At 59.4% G+C, this 20,100-nt stretch overlaps 1 protein-coding gene across 1 annotated transcript in view; it reads right to left on the reverse strand.

Moving 5' to 3' along the window:
- Window positions 1-20,100, reverse strand: part of RGS12 (regulator of G protein signaling 12) — a gene marked incomplete at its 3' end in the record, with an annotated part of 47,027 nt that overhangs the window by 14,766 nt on the left and 12,161 nt on the right. Inside the window, exon 3 of the mRNA XM_014449883.2 lies at window positions 11,147-11,168. Within this exon, the coding sequence (XP_014305369.2) occupies window positions 11,147-11,168 (22 nt within the window). The remainder of the gene's footprint in view (window positions 1-11,146; window positions 11,169-20,100) is intronic.

Here is a 20,100-nt window from a genome sequence, read left to right on the forward strand (position 1 = left end):
GGAGCTGCCTCGTGGGTTACAAAGCCCAGCACTCCCTGCGTCCTGCCTCACAAGGGAAGCCCCTCGTCTCGGATGTCCACCTCCAATGCTGAATCTCCAGTGCGCACCCCTTGGGCCGCTCTCGGCCTGCTCTTGACACATGGAACATGGCGCACATTTATGCAGGATGACCTTGAACCTGAAATGGACTTCCTTCCAAGGCCAGGATTCCCCCCACCTCCAAGGCCAGGAGAGGGCATCCCCATAGGCCCCCCTGCTGCCTGTGCTCCCTCGGGTCAGGTGTGTGGGAACCAGGCACCGCCCCCAGAAGAGTCCACCCACCCGCCCAGCGGTGTCGCTTTAGGGAGCATTTCCTGGTTTTTGGTGTCACTGTTGTGGTTTCCTTTTCTTGCAATTGGCCAGTTGAGTCAGAAGAATGCTTTCCTGGTGATTGGGTTTCTAAAGTCCGTTTCAGATTTGCTGAAACGGGAAACGCCACCCCTCTAAGTGGCCGACACACCTGTGGGCTGCCTGGTGCAAGCAGTACTGCAGGCACTCATGTCAGAGGCCTGCAACGGGCTTTACCCGCTCCTGTCCCTCCAGACCGTCTCCCCCAGACCAGCGCCTCGAGTCAAGCACAGCCAATGTTTACCTCCCGACCCCCGGGCACCTCCGGGCTGCCAGCTGCCTGTGCCCGCCGACTCCGCCCCACACACATACCTGGAGGCCGAACAAGCCAGCCTGCCCCCGCCAACCACAAGGCGCACAGACCGCGCGAGGACTTTACCTGGGTAGAGCTGATAAGAGCCACTGTGATGCCATTTAACCAAATACTTCCAACCATTCACTGCAAACCACCCCTCTGAATCCATACCAGGCTCAGCCGGCACAGCCCCCGGGGCCCCGGGCAAAGGCTCGGGCCACACACAGAGACATTGTTCCTTAGCTCGCTCCCCAAGGAGGAAATTAGTGCGCTTTCTCCAGCGACGCAAGGGCAGGCGGACAAAGGCGACTCCCTGCCTGCAGCTCCGGAGGGAAACCAATAGTGCCCTGAGCACACAGCAGTACGGGCACATGTATAATTCACGGCCTCAGCCTGCACTGCGGCGGAGCTGAATTATTTACAGCCCAGCGTGGTGCAGACGCGGCATCGGAGCCACGGGCCCCAGACAAAGCGGCTGAGCTTTGGTGCACGGCTCTGCCTAGGCAACTGGCTCTTACAGTGGGAAGGAAAAAGTACTTGTAGCTTCTTATAACATGTACTAGTGCCCCGGTGCACGGATTCGTGCACATTGAAAGGAAATTAATTAGAAGGTGGCCAGTGGGGCAGGACTGGGCAAAACAAGCCAGACATGCCCTAGAGCCAACCTCCCAGGGTCCCTTCCAGCTAGCTGCACCTGGGGCGGCGCCACGGCTCGAAGGGCGTCTGCAGAATGAGCGGGGTCCCTCCGGCAGGTGGGGTCCCTCGGCCTGGTCTGCGGGGATTGGGCCAAAACTGGCTCTCTGACATCCCCCGAGGGTTTCTGGATTGCGAGAGGGCGGTTCTTGAATCGGGTCCCCTCCTCTCTGGTTCCAGGGTGCATCATCTGAGAACCGCTGCTGCCAAGTCACCGCAGCTCGGCAGCTCCTGCATTGAGCATCTGCCTCCTGGTGGTCAGTGCACGTCATAGCTACCAGTCGGAGCATCTGCCCCTGGTGGTCACTGCGTATCATAGCTACCAGTCGGGCGGTTGCTTAGCCTTTTATATATACAGATAAGGGTGCAAACTCTTATCTCCCTATGGATTTTCAATCTAAACACTTTTCACTTCACAGACATGAAACGGATCTTTTTCATGATGAGTGATCATCAGAGACTGCATGGTGGTGGGAGAAGCATTCGGCCCTACGCAGCTGCACCACGGAGCTGCACAAGGGCAAGGAGCCTTAGCACAGGCCGCATGGCTTTGGAGGTGCTGCTGCACCCTTGTGGCAGGGACTGGCGGGGCCGGGGACTGGCAGGGCGGCCACTGCGGCGCAAACAACCACAACTGGTGATGGCCCCGGAAAAAGGTATTACCTCAACCTCAACACTGTCCAGAAAACGACTCTGGAAAACGGCCTGAAGATGAAGCATGGCCTCAGTTGGTCTTACCTTCCTCTCAATGCCCTTTGACCTCAGTCCCTGCAGCACAGGACCACGCCCTGGCGAGGCTGTGGAGCGGGAGCAGCAGAGCGCCAGGCTCTGCCCTTGTTGCAGGCCCCCTGGCCTGTTCCCTCGTGGTCGTGAGGACAGAGCAGTGCAGACGCGAACGCCTGTGGAACCAGCAGGCAGAGCTCCTGGCAGAGCTGAATGACCCGGGGATGGGCAGGTGCCTGGGAAACCTTCCCTCGCACGAGGGTTGCCCCTTTTCCACGGGCCATCTGTTTGGGACAATTTATTATTTGATGTCATTTCAAACCTGCAGAAAGCTTACTGAGAATAGCAGAAGGAACGCCTACACACCTTGCAGCCAGCTCACCGCTACCTATTGCCCTGTTTACCATATCAGTCTTCTGTCTCTCCCCTCACTCCCTTCTTCCCATTCTTTCCCCTAACACTCACACTCACACACACACTCACGCATATGCTCTCACACACACTCACACACTCATGCATACTCTCACACACACAAACACACTCACGCACTCACACACGCACGCACACACTCATGCACATACACTCACACTCTCACTCATGTGTGTGCACTCTCACACTCATGCACACACTCAGCCACATTTACACACACACTCACACTGATATACATGCACGCATACTCGCACACATGCATATTCATACTCTTAAACACACACACTCACGCACACATTCACGCTCACACTCACACATGCGCACGCACACTCACACACATGTGCACACACTCATGCACACTTGCACACACATGCATACACATGCACACACCCACTCACACACATAACTTTCTCCCAACTATCTGAATTACCTTGGAGACAGCAAACCTCTTTGCCTCTAAATACTTCAGTGTGTATTTCCTAAGTGCACAGACATTCCCTTCCATGACCACAGTACAGCTATCAAAACTGGGAAACATAACACAGTCCATACTCCAATTCCATCAATAATGTCTTCTAGCTATTTCCTGCCAGTCCAGGATTGAATTCAGGATCACTTAATGGTCACGTCTCTTTAAAAGCCTTTTTTCTTGCCCCAATCCCTACAAATGTTAGTTTGTCCCCCGATGAGAAAACCCAGACACAAGGATATCCAAGCCCACACGATCTATCACCTCCCCCCCGCCACCCCCGAGCCCAGATGACCACCCCCCAGGATTCAGACAAGGACAGATGGGACGGACCTTCCCCCAGTGCAGCCCGGGGCCCTACTGATAATTGGACCCCACAGCACCTCCTCAGAATGGAGCCTAAACTAGTGATCTAATCCATCAGCCCATTTTACAGATGGAGTGGTGGAGGTCTGAAGACTATGACCTGCCTGAGAGTAGTCAGTGGCAGGGCTGGGACTTCCTCCCGGCATCACAAGGCTCACCTAGTCTGGCCCCCCAGGCAGATTTCACAGCCCGGGAGAGAAGGTAAGGGCCTCAGGCTCTCCGGGACCCTCACGTGCAGTGCAGTGCAGTGCACTCTGCAGACTCCGAGGGCCCCCGAGGGCCCGAGGAGCTGTGGGCGGGGACCGGAACCGAGCCTCCCGAGGCAGCTTGGGGAGTGGAGCGAGCCTGTCCGAGGCAGAGCCCAGCCGCCTCCTGCCTGACAGGACGGGCTTCTGGAGCGCGAAATGCCAGGCAGATGGGAAACGGGAGCTCACAGCCCGCGAGTGGGCAGGGCGGCAACTGCAAAGGGCTCGTGTGGGAGGTGGGAGAGACGGACGCGTGTGAATCCTGTCGCCTGTCACACTGGTGTCCGGGCTCCAGGCTCAGAGCTCCCGACTCCACCCGCAGCCGGACCACAGGAGCCTCTGGCCTCGCCAAGGAGACAGGGCATTTTCCAAGCCCTGGTCACACACCCCCTTCGCGTGCGGATTGCAGTGACAAAAGTTTACATGATCCACTTCCCAAGTAATTTCTGTGTGGAATTAATGTATTTCATCTCAACAAATAAATACATATGCTTTATGAAGCGTTCACTCTTATTGGTTTTAGAGAGAAGGAGAGAGAAACAACTATGTGAGAGAGACACATGGATCGGTTGCCCCCTGCATGCATGCTGACTGAGGCTTGAACCCGCAACCTTTTGGTGTACGGGACGACGCTCCAACCTACTGAGCCACCCGACCAGGGCATGAAGACATTCTTTCATCTGTGCTAAGGGCCACACAGGAGTGTGGCCCAGCTGTGGCCTGTCCCTGTCTAGAGGACACTGCATGCAGAAGCCCAAGGTCCCCAGTGCGAGCTCCATGAGGAAGACTCAAATGGTGCTGAAGCTCCCCCAAGCCAGGGAGGGCACCCCACATGGGCCTGCATGGAGATCCTGAGGGTAGAGACCAGGCCACAGGCACCTTCCCTCCAGGATGGGGCTGGAGAGCCAGCGCTCAGCAAAGTGTCCTTGACCAGAATCAAACCCAGGACCCTTCAGTCCACGGGCCGACCCTCTATCCACTAAGCCAAGCTGGCCAGGGCTTGAAACTGAATTTTTAACCATCTAAGTGGGGAGTCTGTCTCCTCTGAGGCTTTCTCTCCTCCGGATCTGTAACTGCCTTCGGACCTGTCCCAGCTCTGTCTCTGTCCACTCCCTCCAGGCAATGGTGTCCACGCCCAGGCCGACTGCACTGGAGACAAATACAAGAGTCCCACTAACACGGCAGCTGCCACTCATTCAGCTCTGCTGTGTGAGGCGCTGCTCTGAGGCATCAATGCTAAGCAAGGCGGCCCTCAGCCACACTGCAAGGTGCCTGGGTGCCCGCTTTGCTAGTGAGAGAACTGAGGCGGCAGCGGGCCCAGAGCTGGGGTTTAAACCTGGACAGGTGATCCCGGAGCCACCGCATGTTCCACCGCCTCACAGCCCCTCTCCAACCCGCCTCCCACGATGGAGACCCGCCTTTCTGCGTGACCTGGTAGTCAGATCTACCAAGACCCCATGACAGACCGCTAATTCCCAGCTGCACGCTTCCTGCCCAGCCCTTTCCTGCTGCCCGACATCTACCCACCGTCTCCACCTAAAACGGAGGGAGCCCCTCCAAGGGCCCAGGCCCACGCAGGGGGGGGACTGCCCACGATCCGTTTCTCCCCCCGCCTCCTTCCCGCCGCCCCCACAGGGGCCGGTGGAAGCTCAGGAGGGTTTGGGTTCCCTCTCACCTGACTCCACGCTCTGCTCATGGACACTGGTTCTCCCTCAGCTTTCTGGCTCCCCGGTTGCTCTCCCGGTTCTCCGGCCCCTCCTATCTCCCCAAACTCAGCTTGCGGGCCCAGCTGACCAGGCGCCGCACTCGCACAGGAACGTGGGGTAATCAGCTCAGTCACTGACCGCTCCCATGTGCCCAATGCCGAGGCGGGCTACACGCACCAGGGGCAGGAGCTGTTGTTAATTTTACAGACCACATCCGACATTAGAGTGGAAATCTGTGTCGCAAGGATCCCGCATCTGGCCATGATGGAGTGACCGGGCACGACTTCTCCTGCCGTATGTTACCAGAAAACTGGGGAAGGGTCCGAAGCAACAGTTCTTACAAGTCAGAGCAGTCACTGCAAGATTCCGATTCCTGAAGGCAAAGAGGTGAAGGAGGTGCACCCGGAGATCGAGCGCCCAGCACCTGCCAGGGGCACCACCAGTTCTTGTTGGACACCTGGCCTTCAAAGGAGGCCCACATGTGTTCCTAAATAATGGCGCTAAACCAGCCTTCAGTGAAGCCACATTCAACTTGCCCCAATGAAGCCCCAAAACAAGCCTCAAGCGCATCAAGCCCACCCACAAGTAACGTAATTCCTATTTAAACAAACCTCCATACCCTGCAAAGGAAGACAACCAAACCCAGCCCCCACTTAAAAATCACTAGACATGGGAAGATACAGAGAAATATGACTCAAACCAGGAGAAAGATCAGTCAACAGGAGTGATGGGAACCTGAAGACACTCAGAGATGCTGTAAACATGCTCGAGGGTTTAAAGGAAAGCATGAACACAATGAGAGAGCGAAGGGTTATAAAAGCCAAAAGCCACTGCCAGAGAGAAGAACACACTCACTGAAATGAATAGCTCACAGGATGGAAGCGAGAGCGTATTAGACATGCAGAAGCATTTAACGAGCAAGAGAAATCATGACACATGAAGTGTATGGAGGGGAAAGGACTGAAGGTGAACAGACCTCGATGGCCATAGGAAAAATTCAAATAGTTTAATTGGTAATTAAAGTCCCCAAGCCAGGAGGGTGAACAATATCTGACCTCAACAAACCCCAAACAGCACAGATACAAACAGAACCAGCCCAAGACTCGTCATCATTGAAATGCTGACACCCGCAGTAAAGAGAAAGCCTTAAAGCTCTCTTCCAAGTGGTGCGACCAGAGGCACATCCTTCACCTTTCACAGGGCATCTACTTGGGGGTGGGGGGAGTATCCCTAATTTGCATACAAGCTACTCAGGTAGAGGCCTTGAGAACTGCCACTGAGCCCTCCCCAACCTCAGGGTCTGCTTCTAGACCTTTCTCCTAAATTATTTTGGCCAAACAGATTTTCAGCTTTCCCTCAGCAATTTTGTTTTCAGCTTTCTCTCAGCATATTCTCTTGAGAGTGAATCTGCTAAACTTTCCAGACCAATGGGAAAGTTCTTTGGGAAAAAGCTTCAAGCATATAAAACAGTATTTGTTATTTTAGTCACGTCCTCGTTATAGTGCAACAGAAAACGGCCCAAGTCACAGCGCAGGGCTTCCTGAGGCAGCCAGCGGGCTCCCGCTTCCAGTTCCTGCGCTGTCACGAGGCTCTCCCCAGGGGCCGGGTGCTGGCCCCCCGCAGCGGAAGGACACGCACCCGCTTGCAGGTAGGGCCTGGGGGGAGTGAGGAATGGACACAGGAGGGCCCCAGGGGCTTCCACTGTGACCTCCATGCTTTAGACAAAGCATGCCCAAATGTTAGCACGTCACTCCTCGGAGGTGTGTGGTCACTGGTCTTACTACTGTTGAACTTCTGTTTGCGTGGAAACAATCCCACAATGCAAGCAGCTCCTGATCACTCTTCCAACCCCGGAGCAGCGGCAGGAACGTGCCGGAGGCGTCGTGGCGGACAGGGAGTCGGCTTCCAGAGCGAGCTCCATCCGCCTGGCGCCCACAGACTCCGTGCTCCGCGCTGGGAGCCACACTGGTCTCTGGTGGCGTTTTTACGTTCCCAAGCGAACCATAAGGAACGCGATGCATTCAACCAAAACAGAGGGTTCTGGTCAGACCCCTCCTCACGCAGCAGTTACACGTCGCCGTGAATCCATCTCCACTACCGAGCAAACATGTTTGAAAATGGGCAATGAGGCTGCGCTGCCTTTCTGAGAAGGAAAAGGTGAATTCACCAAAGCTCTGCCAATGCCGTGGCTCTGCGAGAGCCCACACTCTCCCCTCCTCCAGCGTCACTTGCCAAAGCTATGACAGCGACCACCTTGGATTTGAAAGGGGGATGCAGTTTAGCCCCGGCTTAATCTCACCCTGCTGGGCCCGAGGTTGGCAGTGAGGGCTGGGTCACCATGTGGTGCCTCCACCCTGCCCCGCAGAGCGGCCCTGCACACGAGCGGAGAAGGTGCCGTGGGCCCGGAGCAGAGAGGAGGGTGCAGAGGGGGAGGGATGCCCTCGGAGGTCGGAGGTCGGAGGTCGTCCTGTGAGGTGTGCCTCGGGCACAGAACCCACACCTCCCCTCCCCGGCCGGGCCCCTCCCCGCCTCCCCGTGAGGATGAGCTGCGTGTGGAACCGCACAGGCACAGGCATTGCCAGCCAACAACCCAAGGCCCAGGGAGTGAGTTGTTCTGTGAGTTGCACTTACTCTCACGTGGGGGGTGATGTAGAGGAGCGGCTGACACTCAGGAGAGGGGCTGGCAGTCAGCACAGGCTCATCTGAGAGTCTGCCCCGGCCGGGGACAGCACGCTAGGGGCGGAGACGCTGTGCGCCTGAGGGGCCCTGGGAGACCAGGGTGGGGGATGGCGTTGAGGCAGCTCGCGGGTGGAGAGCGGTGCCAGGTCTAGGAGGTCACAGGAAGGTCACGGACACGGTCATGGACCCAGGCCCACCCCCACGGGAAACTCTGGGACCCGCCTGGAGGGGAAGCCGAGCGCGAGTGTGGACAAACTAAGCTGGAGTACTGATGAGGCAGCCACCGTGGAGGCATCGCGTGGGCGTGTCACAGACCCGAGGCCAGAGCGGTTCCTTCGAGGACTTCCCCACGCTCACGGCCTGATGTGTGCCTGTGGATGTGGGCATCGGGCACCCCAAGTTCTCCACTGCAGAAGTCAGACCCAGACATGGCAGAAAACACCCCACCTCTGAGGATACATGAGTGGGGGGGGGGGGGTCCTGGCAAAGCTGCTTAGTACAGAGTGAAAAATGGAAGAAAGAAAATAAGAACCAACTTTGTTCCAAGAAAGCTGCGAGGTCCGAGCCGGGGAGCAGGGGCGGGCTCTGTCCCGTCAGCATGGAGGGTCTCACCCACTTCTTCCCCACCAGGCCGCCCCTCACCTGCCGCCGAGGGCTCGGGCTCCTGTGCCCACGCCTGAGTGGTTTCCCACGCGGCAGGTCAGGCCTCTCTCTAGTGCAGAAACGCTCTTCCCTTCCGCGAGGCGGGACCTGCCTCCCTGGCCCCCAGCCCGGCCTGGCTCACCCCCAGAGACTGACCTCCCGCCGTCCCAGCGCGTGGCCCGGGGAGCTGGCGTTGGGAGCCCCTCTCCCTCTGAGGAGGGGAACCCTGCAGCTGACAAAGACTCCAAAAGCAGCATTGTCCAACTTCCTTAAAACAAAGCCACAGAACGCCATGGCGAGCACACGGACAAAGGTGTCATTGTGAGAAGGAACAGAGTTAACTGAGTCCAAATCACCTCCCTGACAAGACTGGACACAATGTTGTGGAGGGAGTGGCGTACTCTCGGCAAAGCGAGGCTGATGGCGAGACCAGCCACCCTGCCAGCCTGGCGTTCCCAGGGCCCAGGTCACCGCACCAGCCGAGCGTCTTCCCCATAGAAACCGCTGCCGGAGCCCAGGCCCCGGGTGAGCCAGGCCGTCCTGCTCAACACGACACAAACACCCCTGCGTGGAGACACCTGAGGTTCCCCCGGCTCCTCTCAAGCTCCTTCCACCACCGCGGAGGGCGGACGGGCTGGGGCCTCCTCCTTCCCCGGAGGCGCCCAGGAAGTGGGGTCAGGACCTGCAGGGGCTCTGGGCGAGGGGTGGGGGCCGAGGGCGCACAGCGGCTCTGGCTCAGCAGCCACTTCCCTCTGTCTCCACGGCCCTGAGCCATGGCCCAGGGTCTGCCTCAGTGCCTGTGCCGGTGAAGACGGCAGGATGCAAGCACGTGGCCTAGAACGAGCGTGCAAATTGAATGAGAGGACTTTCCTTCTTACGTGTGATCAGTAAAGAAACCGAAGAAGGAAAAAGAATAAAAACATGACCAAGCCTTAGTGACCTGTCTCAGCTGCCTGGCGCGTTCCTGAGGGCAGAGCGTGCGCACGGAACAGCGCCTCCTCCTCACCTCCACCACGGGGCCGCTCGGGACGAGGGCCTCAGGGGCCAGCCCTCCCAGCGCACCAGGGTCTGAGGCGGGAAGGGAAGGTGGAACGGGGTGGAAAGCCCCCACGGAGGGGAACCACTGCCACCAGCCAGGACACCACTTCCTTAGGAAGGACACGGGGGCCCAGGAGCCAGGGACTTCCCACTTGGGAAGGTCAGCTTTTTAAAAAGCACACAAAGACTCAGCGTAAAGCTCCTACGGCTCTGGCATCTACTGCGGACATAAGAGAACTTCAGAGACCAACAAAGCCATATCTATGACTCGACTGAACACAGTGAATAAACTTCTCAATGATACGTTTCCTGCAGAAGTGAGCCTTTTACCAGAAGAGAGAGGCCGGAACGCAGTAGAGGGTGGGCATGGACACATCTCTAAAACCACACACTTTATCCTGGATTTGGTGACAGGTCCGACTGCTTTTTAAGGAAGTGATTAAATGGCCGGGCTATCACTGCACATAAAGTGGGTAACACAATTCCTTTTATAAAGAAACAAAGCCCCAAACACGAACTTCAGGCCTGTGCAGGCTCAGCTCCAGGTGGGACCTCGCCTGTGGCTGCGGGTGGACGCCCCCACCCTGCCTGGGGCTGGCCGTCAGGTCCCCTCCCGGGCAAGCAACCCGCTCCCAGGCCCAGGGGGAAGCCAGCAGCTATGGGACAACATAAAGTACCAAGAAAACAACACTTCGCTTCTCTCTAGTGTCAAGAGGCGGCCTCAGCCCGCTGCCCCCGCTCGGGCGCTAGGCTGTGGCCTGGACTCAGACGCACAGCCGGCACGCGAGTGAGAAGACAGTGCTAGCACGTCCTGATAAAGGGTAAAGGACAGAGGAATAGATTCGTTAGAATCCTGTAAAGACCACCTGTGAGCAGAGAGGCTTTTGTGAGCATCAGAAGAATCAAGGAAGCTTTGGAAGAAACTCTCCCAGGACCTTGGAGTTCAAAGCGAGCCCTGGGCGAGCAGGGAAGTAAGAGGCCTCGGCCGTCCCCTGTGGGCCAGTCCCATCCAGGACCCCACGTGCACAAGGATTACAGACAGAGCCTCTGCCCCTCTCCCCACTCTGGCCACCTAGGACCCTCTCCTGGGAAAGGGAGCGTTTGCAGCTGAGAGCGCCCCGACTTTCCAGAGCGGCTCAGCCCAGCAGAGCTCCAAGCCGCCCGGGTTCCGAGCGGGCTCTCCCACAAGCGCAGGCTCGGGCTTGTCAGCCAGGGTGTGGGCTCGCCACGCAGCTGCCTTCACGCTGAAATTCAGGTTCACTACACGTCTGCGGGGAATGGCTTCCCAAGCATGTCACGGGCACCGGGGGCGAGGGGGAGCCCCCCACTAGCCCTAACACGCCCCCCACCCCACCCCCCGGACGTGGCAAAGAAAACACCTATCTATTATGAGTGAGTTAATGGCAAATACACTTTCACAATTTGAAAACATCATTAAAAATAATAAAAATATACATCAGAAAGTGTGACTTACCGCCGTCAGACACAGTTGCAGACTGAAAGAAAAGAGAGAGAGACATGAGTTAATTAGGCCTCATGGCAAAGTCGGAAACAGCAGTCCCTCCGAGGAACCCAGCCGGGGCTGCTCCGAGGCTCGCTCCCCGCAGGTGCCCAGCAAAACCAGACACCTCAGTGAGTCAAGTGCGCTCCCACTTCCTGAGCGGACTCCGCCCAGCCGTGGGTGAGCCCGGCCACATCAGGACGGGCGGAAGTCCCCGTCATTTCATTGGAAAAGAACAAATCCCAGCACGTCGGGCCTCAGCTCAGCGAGAGCCTCAGGGAGAGCACGTCTGCATGTTCACCTGATGGGCGAGGGCTGCGGTGGGGCAGTCTCACGGGGGCAGGCAATGTGCCAACCGTCCGTGCAGTGCCGCTGGCTTTCCAGAGGCTGTTCCTGGTGCCAGCGCTGCCCTGGGCACAACACACCCCTCTCGGTGCCTGCACCCTGGTACCAGGCTACTGGTACCCCCTCCACTGCCCAGGGCAGACCCGGATGGCAGACCACCAGGCCCAGCCACGCCAGGTGTGGGAGGAGGGGCGCAGCAGGCAGGCGGGGCAGGTTTCCAAGGAGGGCGCCTGGAAGAGGGCGAGGCTGGAGGAGAGGAGGGCTGGCTCCCGGGGACAGGGCCACGTGCTGCAGCTGGGACTGGAAGGAGGCTGCGGTGGAGAGAGGCCTGGAATGAGACACTCAACAACAAACGCTGCCGTGTAGTCCCGGCCGGGCGGCAGGGGCTGAGGCTATGGGAATGCGTTCGCCGCGGGCAGCTCGGGGCTGCCTTGTGGGAAGGTCACTTCCACCTGGACGTGTGGCGGGAGGAGAACCTGGGGAGGTGGGGGGAGGGTGGGAGCTGGTGGGGCGCTTGGAGGGGAGCAGGCTCGGTGCGTCTGCCTGCTGGTCCATGCCCAATGCGATGCCCCCAAACCTCGCCACTCAGCCTGCGTGGAAGAGGGACAGGGGCCTCTCCCATGCCGGGCAGACCTTGTCGCAGCCCCTCACCTGCGGGACTTGCACCTGGAGCCCAGCCAGCCAGCTAAGTGACCCACCTTCCCCCAGGAGGGGTCTGCCACTCTTTCAAACGTCGTGAGGCCTGGGTCAGAATCTCCGAAACTGTTGCTCGGCTCCTTATCCATGACTTTCAAGGGTCAAACATGTGCGGCTGTGTGTCTGGTTTTAAACTGCCATCTTGCCAAGAGCAGCCGCAACCCGTCCTTGGCTACCAGCCTCGGCACAGGGTCTGGCTTCCATCACAGAAGCGGGCGGGTGTCCTTCCCGGCGGACAGAGGCCATGACGGCTGTCCCTCGCCCACACTCACCATCGATCGCCCAGCCACGCTACACATTAGAGAGTATCGAGGGCAAATGATTCCGAGACGAGGAGAGGGAGATCTGCGAGGCACACACACACCACAAACTGTGTGTCCACCAGGAGCATCTGAGAAATAAGTCATCCTGTGCAAGCGGCAGGAACGTGAGGATGGGGCAACTTCAGGGTACAGGTTAAACGAGTGCTTGGGCCGTGGCAGACAAGACAGAGGCACTGCAAACCCTCCACACTGGCCCCAGTGCCCTGAGACGAAGTCTGGGGGGGGGTCGCTGCAGCCAGAGACGGAGGAACGTGACGCTGAGTGGGATGCCCGAGGGGTGGGGAGAGGGGGCCACGTGGACACGGCGAGCAGGGTGGGCTCAGCATGCCCGCGGAGGGCTCAGTGGGAGGCTGCGCTCCAGCCTGTGGGGCCTGCGGTACAAAGCACGCGGATCCAATGCAAGCTCAACACACGTGCTGCTGGAAGCGCACTGTGCTTTGTTTTTTGGTGCAGCTCTAGATTTGCAGGAAAGCTGTGAAGACAGCACAGTAACAAACATGCTTTTTAATAGTGCTGCTCCCACAGAAGTAAGGCGAGACCCTGGAATGGAGAGCGGTCAGCAAATGCCACCACTGCCGGGGCAGGGCCGGGCGTCACGCAGTGCGGGCCACTCAGCGATGCCCCAGGCAGGCAGCCACACACAGGCCTTCTGGGGAGAAAGCAGCCCACACAAATATGAGCTCACAATTCAAAACCCCCTTAAGCCAAGAGAAACCCACCCTGAGAAAGAGCCAGCAGAACGGACAATAATGGAACTGAGACACTGGGAAGTCCTACCTCACACAGGGTGTCAGAGAACATGAGACTGTAGTGAAGGAAAAGCTGCTGAAGAAGAGGAAGCAGGCGGCAGATTTGAAAACCCCCATTGGATGTCTGACAAGGAAAATACAACTGTTGGCATTCAACGCTCAATAGAGAGGTTGCAGACATTAGAAGGCTGGAGAGAAGATGTGGGAACTGGAAGACAGACTCGGGAAAAACGAGGCACAGAGAGTAGGACAGGGGTGGCAGCTCGGGTGGCGAGCACACGGGAAGCCCTGAAAGTGCTCACCACCCGCGGCCGTCCCAGCAGGCGCTGCTCAAGGTGCCCACCAGGACGGTGCCGGTTCCAGAGGCCTCAGGGGCCAGCATGTCCAGGAAGGACTCAAACGCCCGAGCCACAGCCTCACCCGATCTCCTTCCCTCCAGAGTCTGGGTCGTGTGCCCAGAGTATTTCCCAAGCCCAGACTCTAAGGACAGTTCAAGGCATCCAGGGTGGCCTCTGTACTGAGGGTTCTCCCGGAGGGGCCAGCGAGGACTCAGAGGTCACGGGTCCTCTGCCCACCCCACATCTGCTTGTAACTGCGGAACCAGCTCAGACTGGTCCCGTCCGGATTCCCACGAGGCCCAGATGCACACTCACAAGGGACACAGGTGAGCCCTTCGCTGCGCCCACGTGGAACCAAAGGGCCGGGACAGGGCCGGACATGAGACTGGGGCCTTTCAGCAGCCAAGGGTCCGCTGTCCAGGAAGGCCCGGTGCTGAAGCCCCAGGCCCCGCCGAGCCCTGGATGGGGCAGGGCTGAGCTTGGCCTCCTGTGTTTGGGCTGGTCCGCTCACACACTAAAGCTTTTTTCTTTTCTCAAAAGCTGGCACCATCGTGTTGGCTGCCATGCACATCAGGCAGCGAGCTCCGTCCAGAAACCCTTGATAAATCTGAGTTCACACTGGGTTGCTCCCAACAAGTCAGTGTGAAGAGTGCCACCGGGAACCAGCCCAACCCTTTATTCGTGGTCTCCACCTCCTCTGTTCATAGGCCAACCAGACAGTAACCTGAAAGGAAAGGCCGGAGACAGAGTTAATGTCACCCGGACATAAAACCACTGTCCTCCGTCCAGGTCACATATGAGCGAGAAACAGGCCACTTAACCTGTAAATGAATAGGTGTAGTTACCATAACCCACCTCCGGCCGCTAACACGTGCGGATGCGCAGGTGCGCACCGGGACAGGGCGGAGCCCGACCCAGCTCCTGCGCGGGAAGCACCCAGGACTCGAAGCAGCGGAGGAGTGCGTGGCCGGGCTTCATTCTCCCAGGCGGCGGGTGTACAGGGGCGGAGCAGGCAGTGCCACGGGGAAGGGCTGGCCGGGGAGAGGAGGGCGGGCATGTCTTGTGGGGAGTGTGGGGTATAGCGTGCTTTCCTGGTGGCCAGTGCTTGGTGTGTGGGTGGAGGTGCAGGCAGACAGCCCACCGACCTGGGGTGTGTGGGAAAGGCAGGGGACCCAGATCATGTCATTCTGCCTTGGGACTGGCCACAGGTCCAACTCTGACCACGCTGCCCTTGGAAGCCTGGTTTGCATGCTCTGAGCACATCCTGGCTGACCGGCGGCGCAGTTCACAACGGAAGCCCCGGATCATTCCAGAACACCACAGAGGCAAGAACACCACAGAGGCAGCCTCAGCTCGGGGACTGAAGGTTAGGTGTTGCCAGGTCCTTGGCTTCTGCTAGGCCACGGGAACGTTTTTATGAAGTAAGGCCTACCATTCCTCACGTTTCCTGATCCCCGGCACAACGTGTATTAATAACTTGTTTGCATTTTCCGCACTTTCTGGGTCCCTCCCAAATCTGCGTGTTATACTCAAAAGAGAACAGCTGCAAAGGAGGCTGCCAGGGAACAGGTCCCGGTGCACCAGCACCTTCCCCTGTGACGAGAGAAACAGACCCGGAAGGAGGCTGCTTCACCAGGGCCAGGCGCCGCCTCCCGGCTGGCCTCCACACTGACGGATACACAGGTGTGAATGGGACTCAAAGCGTCTGGGGCGGTGACTTAGGCTCAGACCGCCCTGCGTGCCCCCCAGGCTGCTCCTGCCGCCCCCAGGCTGTCCCAGCTGCAGAGCCTGGTGCAGGGGCCGTGGGTGCGGGCCTGGGAATGCGGCCGAGATGGCCCCACAGCTCCCCTGCTCAGCCCCGCCCCGGCTCATGTGCTGGGGCTGGAGATGAACCCAGAACCCCGCCTCAGGGGCAGCCTGGACAGAGGGGGCTGAGGCAGTGTCCCCAAGCTGTCACAGGAGGGACAGGTGTGGAGGACTCAGGGCTGGCCTGTGAGAAGGGCAGGGCTCTGAGGGGCGAGCAGATGTAGAGTGAGGAGTCCAAGTCTGAGGTGGGCACTTCGCCACCAGGCCTCCTGCGCATCCAGGGAGATGGAGGGACATGGACATGCTGTGGGTCTGGGGTGGGGGTCAGTCTCTAAGTGACAGCACAGAGGACCTGGGTCAGGAGGGAAGCGCGAGGCCGGGAAGGCCCAAGGACAGCCACACAGACGCTGGGAGAGGCAGCTGCTCTCAAGAGGGACAGCCCCTGCTCAGTCGCCAGGGCGGGGAGAGGGTGCAGCGGAACATGCTCGCATGCTGCCCGCAGGCCCGGGCGGAGGAGACGGCAGGAAGGAAGGCTGCATGCACGGGGCCTGCTTCTGCGTGAAAAGGGGAAGCTGCGGGACAGCCTGGAGCAGCGTTTCCCTCCTGCGCGCCTTCCTACCAGATAACAGTGAGCAAAGCTGACCCCGAGGGGGACAAACACCGCCCCAACAGGCGGCGGCCCCTCCTCCATCGGCCTTAGGTGCCCAGAGGTGTGGGCCGAGGAGGTGCGCGAAGGGCTGCCTGGCCAGGCCTCTGCAGGGCCATCTGGGAGAAGGGAGACGCACACGGCGGTTCATCTGAGCTAGAAAAGGGCGCCGAATCCCAAAGGACGCAGCCAGCGTGAGCTCATCTCACAGGCTCAGGCGGAGGCGCTGCCAGCACATCAGCCCACAGAAGGGCACGCCGGACACGCTCACGCCCATGGCCACCAGCAGCCTCGCCACGGCTCCCCGTGCACCCCACGCCCCCTCCGGGCGGTCCCAGCTTCTCTGGGACCCAGGCTGTGCAGAGGGTTAGGCTGCCTGCCCGGTGGCTGGAAGAGGAGCAGGCAGAGTCACGGTCAGTGACGCAGAGGACGAAGGCCAGGCTCTGAAGCCAGAGAGCCCCTCGCATCACGGGCAGCTCTGACTCCTCCGAGCATGCGCTGTCTTCCTCGTGCTGCTCACACTTTCCAGCGCAAACGCGCAGCCTCCACTCAACACCAGGCGGCCTCCTCCAGCCTCTGCCCCGTCCGGCCCTCTGGGGCCCTCGGCGCCTCTGTGTGCGCAGGGGCTCCTGCTGCCTGGGAAAGGCAGGCCCTGGCTGGGCCTGGTGGACCCTCCGATCCTGCAGAGCCCGGTGCAGAGGCAAAGCCCTGGTCTCGGGAAAGCTCCTTCCCAGCCCCAGGCACCTGCCCGGCAGACCAGTCAAAGCTAACCTGCCACAGCCACGTGCCCCCAAACCCGAGACACACGCCTCTGCCGAGTGTGCGACACGCAGAGCCGGTCCCTTATGACCAGGAAGCGAAGGAAGGACAGACCACAGCAGTGGCAGCCCCCGTGCAGCCCGCCACCTGAGCCGGCCCTGAGGGAGGATGCACGGACCATGGCGGGCACATGCCCCGGTACAGAGCAGGGGAGATGCAGGGCGAGGCAGCAGGTCGGCGTGCCCTGGGCCCGGAGTGGGACTTGCTCCTGCTGCTCAGAGGATGGAGAGGACTGCCCGTGTGCGACGCTGCGACTGCCAGGGAGTCCCCTACTGCTCCTGCCCTGCCTCTGGCTCAGGAAGCCTCCATCCAGCCCAGGCCCCGCAAGAACTGCCCCAGCAGCCCCGGTGGATGTTGTCACGGCCCTCCTGGACGGGCACAGGGACCCGTGAAGCGAGACTCTGTCAGACAGGGCAGGGGAGCGGGTGCCAGTCCAAGGGGGGGGGGGCGGGCAGGAAGCTTGTTAAAGCTTCTCCCGTGACACTTCACATTTCTTTCAGGCTGTGGGCTTCTGTGTGTCCTCAGCCAGTATCTTATGGCATCTGGACTGTGACAACCCCGTGATGTGGTTTAAAGATGACAGCTCTGCTCTGCAAAGGGGCGTGGACACTTCCAGCCCAGGCTGCATCGCCCTCGTAAAGACGCGAAGCCGATGTGTGCGTTCGGCCGGGAGCCCCGCGCTCATCCTGGGCGGCACTCTGGCGGCTCCCGGCGCCTCTCCCGGCGCCTGCGGATCATGGGAAACAGCGCCTATAAAGGCTTACGATTCTCCACTTCACATGAAAGCAGCTCGCGAGGAGCACAGCCCTTTACAAGCCCTGTCACAAAGCACGGCTTTTACAGAGCACACGCCCTCTGGATGGAGCCCAGCATTCCATGCCCCCCCCCCCATTTTCAAGATGAACCAGCTGAGGCTCAGAGAGGAGCACCCTCCCACCCGGCCTCCAGCCTCACCCCTTGCCCATGTGACCTGGCACCACTGCTGGGCTGGCCTGCGATGACTAACCTGGGCCCCAGTGGCTACGGACCGACCCCCACCTGCCACCGCCCGCTCCACGAGGGAGCCGCTCAGTTTCTGTTGCTTAAGGTACGCGCACACCAGCGACGGCCAGTGGCCTCTGTGACCGGCTCGTCTGCCAGAGGGCATAGCAGACACCCCACAAGTCACCCCCTCACTACACAAGCCCGCACAGTGGCTCTCTAGTCTCCTTTTCTAAACACTCAGAACAAAAGCCCACATTTCCAACAACTCGCCTTAAGATACTAGTGAATGAAAACGCAGCCCCACAGGCATAGGAATAACTGTTCCTGGGTCCACTGCGGACATGATCGGCCGGGAACTCACTTGTGCAGCCAGAGAGAAGCGGAAGGAGAGAAGTGGGACGTAAGCCGCTCCCAGGGCCGAGGCAGTGGGCCGCCCACACCCCGCAGTCCGCCCGCCCACGGCTGCCCGGGGCTCCGAGCACATGCATGTCTCCCAAGCACATTAAACCTGCACGCGTTTCATCAGCACAGTCCTGGCCTGTCCAGCAGCCCGAGTGGAAGGAGGGTGTCGCTCATGTTCCCACCCCACCCTCCAGCTGCCACATCTGAGTGCCCCTCCCCTCAGGTCTCCACACAAGGCCCTCATTAGGGATTAGGAAGACAAGTGCGGATGAAACACCTCTCAGAAAGAATGAATTTAAAACCAGCCCCTGTAATTAGTGACAATCTCCTATAAATAACTTCAATTCATTTTGCCTTCTATCAGCACAGCACATGGCCACAAGAGGAAAATAAAAAGTATTCTTTTCAGATCATCTCACACCTTTAAAAATGTTTACAGAAGTTCAACTTTATAAGCCGAGGTAATAGCCAGTCATTAGAGGGCTGCAGTTCCCTAGGTCTGTATATGCAACAGAACCAACTCATTACATTTAAGCAGTAAGACATAACAGTGGTAAAGAGCAGGATAGGTTTTGAAATGTGCTATCCCAACAGTTAACCCCTCAGCTCCACAACCTCTAGCGTCACCGTGGTGAGGACGAGAAGGCTGACGGGGGCACCGGCAGCGGGGTCCTGAGAGGCAGGCTGGACCCGGCATGACGGGCCACCAGCAGCTCGCTCTGGGCGCTGGTCTGTGGTCCCAGAGCCGGGCATCACCGCCACGGGACTCCCGTCCAGCTCGGGAGGCAGCCACGAGACAAGCGTTCACAAAGTGTGCAGCTACTCGGCCCGTTAGCAGCTGAGAATAGGCAGCAATGGGGATGCCGAGCCTCCGCACACGACTCTGTAAATGACCCAACGCTGGAAGGACTCACCTGCTGATCGTCGGAAGCGCGCGCCTCCTTGGACGCCCCTTCCCCCAAATCCATCTTAAGACAGACAACGCCCGCTCCTCCGCAGGCACGCAGCGCTGAGGGCTGCCATTCCCCCCCGCGGCAGGCCTGTGCGCGGCAGGAAAGTTTAAAGACAGTGCAGATGAAGTTCCATTCCGCTCTCCTCGTAACCCGTGGCAACAGGACACTGCAGGAAGCTGTGGCTGGCCAGGGACTCAGACTGGATTGTCTCGTGCAGCGAAAAAAGCCGTTTACGTAAATCACGCTGTGAGATCACTTTTAAAGCATTTCCTCCACCAAATCAGAAGAACACAGCGCAGCCGACAGGGGCGATCTCCCCACCGCACAGCAGCTGCCGAGAAGCTGAGAGAACGCAGAGCAGCTCCGTGCGTCCGGCCGTAATGACAGCTCTATTATTAGCCTCCACACGCGGGCAGGGCGGGGCCAGCCGCGGGCTCTGCGTCCCCCTCACCCTGTCCTGGGGCCTCTCCTAGGACCTGCTGGCCTGCCTACCCACATCCGACACACCTGAGAGTGAGGGAACCATGACAGGTCCTGGTTTAGAAAAGGAGGAAGCAGAGACTAGTTCTAGAGCCTGGTGTCCCTGGGACTCCCTGGAGGGTCCTGGGCTCACCCTAAGTGCCGCCACACCGTCCATGTGATGGCAGGGACGTCGGGGCCTCACTGGATGGGCTCCTGGAAGGGCAGAAGGCAGACCTCAGGGAGTGTCCGGGGTTGCAAACACAGCGCCCACGTGGACACCTGCTGGGATGAGGGCCTCCAGCTTGGGGCCGGGCCACCTGCTGGGAGGGCGCTGAGCCCGCCCTGCCTTTCGCTCTTCTGGAGGACCCGAGCTCCGGTGGCACTCGCGACACAGCTCTGTCTAT

The sequence above is a fragment of the Myotis lucifugus genome, unplaced genomic scaffold (assembly GCF_000147115.1).
Source record: "Myotis lucifugus unplaced genomic scaffold, Myoluc2.0 scaffold_1502, whole genome shotgun sequence".
NCBI lineage: Eukaryota > Metazoa > Chordata > Mammalia > Chiroptera > Vespertilionidae > Myotis > Myotis lucifugus.